Source organism: Elephantulus edwardii, unplaced genomic scaffold (genome assembly GCF_000299155.1).
Source record: "Elephantulus edwardii isolate Elephantulus edwardi_28Jun2011 unplaced genomic scaffold, EleEdw1.0 scaffold00529, whole genome shotgun sequence".
Lineage (NCBI taxonomy): Eukaryota > Metazoa > Chordata > Mammalia > Macroscelidea > Macroscelididae > Elephantulus > Elephantulus edwardii.
Window position 1 is genome coordinate 428,906 of NW_006400279.1, and position 5,076 is coordinate 433,981.

At 47.2% G+C, this 5,076-nt stretch overlaps 1 protein-coding gene across 1 annotated transcript in view; it reads right to left on the reverse strand.

Moving 5' to 3' along the window:
• The window catches only part of LOC102868788 (zinc finger protein 709-like), a 34,743-nt gene extending 33,630 nt beyond the window's left edge, over positions 1-1,113 (reverse strand). The window contains exons 1-2 of the mRNA XM_006903185.1: positions 1,033-1,113; positions 160-276 (exon numbers count right to left, since the gene is read on the reverse strand). Coding sequence (XP_006903247.1) covers positions 160-276; positions 1,033-1,113 — 198 coding nt within the window. The remainder of the gene's footprint in view (positions 1-159; positions 277-1,032) is intronic.
• Positions 1,114-5,076: the final 3,963 nt, after the last annotated feature.

Sequence of the window (5,076 nt, forward strand, 5' to 3'; positions counted from 1 at the left end):
GCTCCCCGTCTGTTCCCCGTCCTTGTTGTGTTTCAGGTCTGAGGAGTGAAGGAGGGAGAGCCGGGGTCCCCCCAGCAGGTGGACATCCAGGATGACCGCCGTGAACGCGCATCCACCCTGACGCAGGATTTCGGCTGCCGTCTGCTGCCGTGAGCTCACCTTCCTCATCTGCGCCGTCCTCTGCTCCGAGTCCCGTGTCTCCTCCGGACGCGTCTCCTGCAGCTCGGACACGGTCTTCTCTCCGATTCCAGGAGACACGGACAGAAATGGTGAGTCCTGGGGAGCCCGCGTGGCTACAGAGTCCCTGTTCCAAACCAAAGACGTTTGTTGAGAACCCATGCTCTGCTCTGGGGGACACAGATGGACAATCTCCCCATGTGTGATGGACAGACTCAGACTCTCCCTGCGGGGTCAGTTGTCAGTCCGTTTACACTCGTTCACGGTGAGCTGTTTGCTTTGATTTAGAAGGAAATGTTCGTGTTTCTGTTCCTGGGTTTATGTTCCCCACAAGCAAATGTGTCTAAATCATCTGGTGTGTGTGTCTGCCTTGAATTTTGTATTTTAATAGATGAAGTGTTCCCCAGCCTGGATGTGACTTTTCTCTGATGTGAACGATATTCCAAAACCTAGATCCGTCTGGAGGCTTCCCTATTGCACTTGAGAGGAGCCGGGGTGGCTGAGGGTGTGAGGCCTTCAGGTGTCCTCCCGACGTTTGCATTGACCTTGTGCAGGAGACACACGGGCCGTCCCCTCCCGGGACATTCAGAGCCTCACAACACGGGGGTCACTTCCCACTCGGACTCTGTAGTTTGCCTGGGAAGAGACTGCCCCTGTGTCCTGCGTGTTTTATGAAGATGAATATTTTATCACGGTGTGGAGAGCGGTCAAGTGACAGGTGCCCTACAGCGGACCCTCCCGTGTCTTCTCAGAGGCTTGGATTTTCTCCCGAGGAGACGGATGGTCACGTGTTCACCTGCGCAGCACCTGGTGCGTTTGAACCCCACGCCTTGGGTTGTCAGGGCCGTTCCCTACCCACGGCACCACCAGGTGTGGCGACTGTGCCGTCAAGGCCCAGCCAACTCCCAGCTGCCCGTCCAGCGGGTTTTCAATCATCGCGTGGGAGTTGATGGCCCTTCGCCTGGTCAAGTTGAACCGTGGGCATTTGGGCTTGCAGCACTGCTAGGCCCCCACAGCTCCCTAGAAAGAAAAATATTGTAAAAGATAAAATATACACACAGAGAGAGTGAGAGAAGATGACAGAGACAGAGGGAGAGAGATTGATCTCAAAGACCCCACAGCCAGCTAGAAGTGTCTCCTGACCTGTGTCCATTCACGGGCTGATGGACCCTGCTGAAGAGGTCACACAGCAGCCTTTTTTTGCTCCCAAGGTTCATGAATGCGGGATGGTCAGACGGCGTGACAGGCTGCAGGCTCCAGGCCCAAGGATTCAGGGTCCGATGGTCACGCACAGGACGCAGGCCGAGCATCGAGGCCCTTTCCTGTGATTTAGGAATCAGTCACGCTGTGGTTGTTTGTGGGGTCCAGTCTGCAACACGCCCAGAGTCTGTCACATGAGGCTCCAGTATCTCTGCGTGCAGGGAGCTGTCTGTCTGCACCTTCTCCACAGCGTCTGTTTGCTCCTTTGTCCGTCCGTGGGCTGTGCAGTGCTCTTGTCCACGCCTCAAAGGCACCCATTCTTCTGGTCTCACCTTTATTCACTGTCCAGCTCTCAGGTGCCCAGCAGGTGAATGAAAAGACCGTGGCCTGAGTCAGGCGCACCTTAGTCTTTAAGCGAGTATCATTGCTCCTCAGAAAGTCAGGCCGTGGGAAATCCCGTCGTGCAACTTGCAACACGAAAACCACACGTGCTCTTTTCTGACGTAGAAGCAGTTAGTAACTGAGACAGAATCCATGACCTGAGTCAGAGCATCTTCCATTCCGCTCTGTTTTGTGACCGTTTTATACTGTAAAGAGTATAAAGGTCCCTCGGAGGGCAGCCCGTGGGGTGGAGTGAATAATTAGACCACTGTTGATTGTAGTCACACGCGGTGGCATTGATTTCCGTGTGTTGGGAGGATCCGGGGTGTAATCTGTGGGGAAGTGGACGCAGCTGGCGAGGGGACAAGGCCGGTGTCCATGCCGTGTGTCAGCTGCTGTTAGACCCCAGCCTGTCGTGTCAGAGGCCTGTGACTTCCCAGCTCTGTGGCCTGTGGGTCACCGTGCGTCCTTGTCCACGCTGTCTTCCGTGCGCCCTTGTTGACCTCGAGTGGGGGGATTGTTTCAGGAGCCCGTGGCCATTGAGGACGTGACCGTGGTCTTCAGCGCTCAAGAGTGGCCTTTGCTGGACGCGGCTCAGAAGCTCCTCTACCGAGACGTGATGCTGGAGACCTTGAATCACCTGGCCTGCGTGGGTAAGCACGGCGTCTGTGTCTTCTCCCCGTGGCCCCATCGTGAAGGGAGAGATGCCACGGCACAGCCCAGCCTCCTCCCCGTGGACGTGAACGGGTCCATCAGTGTCTGAGCTCCTCTGTGACATTGCTGTCCGGGACCGGCCCCTGGAGCCCACCTCTGACCCTGACCCTGCAGGGCATTTTCACAGTCAGCAAATCTCACTGGACGAAATCACCCGTCTTTCTCCCCTGACCACCTGGTGGGTTCTTGAAACCGCTCGACTTCGGTTGCTAGCAGTCTCCCCGGCCAGCTGTGCTCTGTAGCGCCTACGTTAAATCTGTTAATCGAGAATTGGTTTCAGAATCTATTTATTTTTGAGATGACCGTAATTTTTCAGAATCACGTTGTTTGACGTCATCTGCCGTTTGAACAGTTTGACGCAGAACGACTCCAGCAGGAGCTGCTGTAGCTGTGATTCCCTAAAACAGCGGCAACGGATGCTCCAACCAACCTCTTGATTCTTTTCCATAACTGATTCGTAGGATGCTCTAAAAAGGTCCTCTCAGGAGATGACTGCCATCTACGACCCAAATGAACGAGAAGGGCATAACCCGCTTCTAGATAGCAATCGAAATATACATATATATACTCTTAGGAGGTGGGGGAGAAACAGAAATTTAAACACGTATACAGAGGACATTTGTTGTAAATCAAAGTTAAATTCTCTGTGTCTTCTTCACTTTTTCCCCGTCTGCTATCAGCTTCTTTACCTGGCCCCAGGTCAGAGTCTCTGCTTACCTGATCTCCCATAGCCACGTCTTTTGTCGTTTCTCTAAAATCATCACACTCAAAGTCCGGCTTCTTTCGTCTTATCTCGGGGTTTCACGTTTCTGGACGGTACCCCCAGCGTTGCTTTCCCTGTAGAAATCGAAGCAAATCCTCAACGCCAATGAAAGACAAATCCCTTTTTCTATTCATTAGTTAGAGGCTAAAATATATTGAGCTGAAAGACTCTAAAATATATGTGCTGATTCAGTTCTTTGATGGATTGCAATACCCATTGTCTTTCAATTGGAATTCCTCTTTTACCATTCAAATGGAAAAAATTTTAAAGTAAATGTTGGTTTTTGTAAAATCGTTTCGGGCAGATGTTGTATCCTAATGCCATCTCCCCACTTTTTGCTTTTTTCAACATTGTTTGTAAGGTCCAATTCGCCCTTTCTATTATAGCTTGTTCTTGGTGAAGAATACCAGGAATATGGTTCATGTTTTCTTTTTTGAAAAGTTTTTGTGTTTATCTTGCAATAACATAATAACAATATGTAATTCTGCCTTTTGAACAGAAATCAAATGAGTTTTAAGTCATTTATGATCTTGCCATTAGAATAACCTCTATATTTCTTCCTGTTAGCATTTGTATAATAGCTATTAGCTGTAAGAAGATAAGTTTTCACCTTTGCTGATAGAATCCTGTTTTTTTAATGAATTGTAATTATTTATTTTGCAGATAAGAATCAGATATCTTACCTACCTAATCAGAAAAACCGGTTTGCGAATTTTCAGAAATTTTTCATAAGTTATTAACTTGGGTAGTTGTAAATAGGACTATTATTTCAAGTGGATCAGATGCCAACAATTATCTTAACCTTGGTTGTCCTTTAATAATCAAATCACAGATTTTTTTCCCCAGCATAAATAAACTATTATAAAATAATTTCCCAGAAAGAACCATGCTAATATTTTTTGTTCTTAATGTAAAATCCCAGTCAGTAGGAGAGTGTAGAGAATGAATCATTATTAATACAACAGATATGTTCATGTCTATGTGACTTAATTGGGCCTCATGAATTCTTTGTTCTATAATTCTTAGTTCTTTTTCCTTTGTCAAGGGCCACTGCTCAACCCTTATCAGCTTATCAGTTAACCAAGTTAATCAGAGGGCAAAGCCTCAAACAGTGGTCTCCATTATAAATTTGGATCCAGTGATCCTACTGTGATTATCTTTTGCTTCTTTGAAGCTGACCTTTTCTTGTTATTTCTTCCTAATCTCTTCTCAGGGAGATAATTCACATTTATATTCTCAGCCTCCTCTGATATTGTAGGAATTTTCAGCGTGTCTCCCCAGGCAGCAGATCTCTTCCCTGTGATGTAATTGCAATAATCTGCAATGAAACGCTGTCATTTTGCTCTCTGTGCTTTGGGTCCTTGACATTTTAACATATATTCTCTTTGTTTTACTCCTCTCAGAGTTCCTCTTCCTGTAAAAGTAACAAAGACATCTTTTGATTGTGATTCACTGATTATAATAATTAGTATACTATTAGTAATTCAGCAGTGTTGATTATCAATGATTGAGACCTCAGCGCCAATATCAGCTAATGCTTGAATTTCACATCCTTCTAATTTTACGGTCACTTGAGGACAAGTATCATGAATGATAGTTTTCCAATAGATATTAGTCCCAGTACTGTCAGATCTTTGTCTTTTTATTGGAGCTGCCCTTTGTTTTATATGAGTCAGGAGCAATTAATAAGCTACTCTCTGGTCTTTTCACAAGATTAGATCTTGTCAAGTTTGTTTGTTGTTGTTATGTGCCATCCAGTCGTTTGCGACTCATAGTGACCCTATGTACACCAGCCCTAAACCCTGCTCTGTCCTGTGCCAACCTCACCGCCTCTGACACAC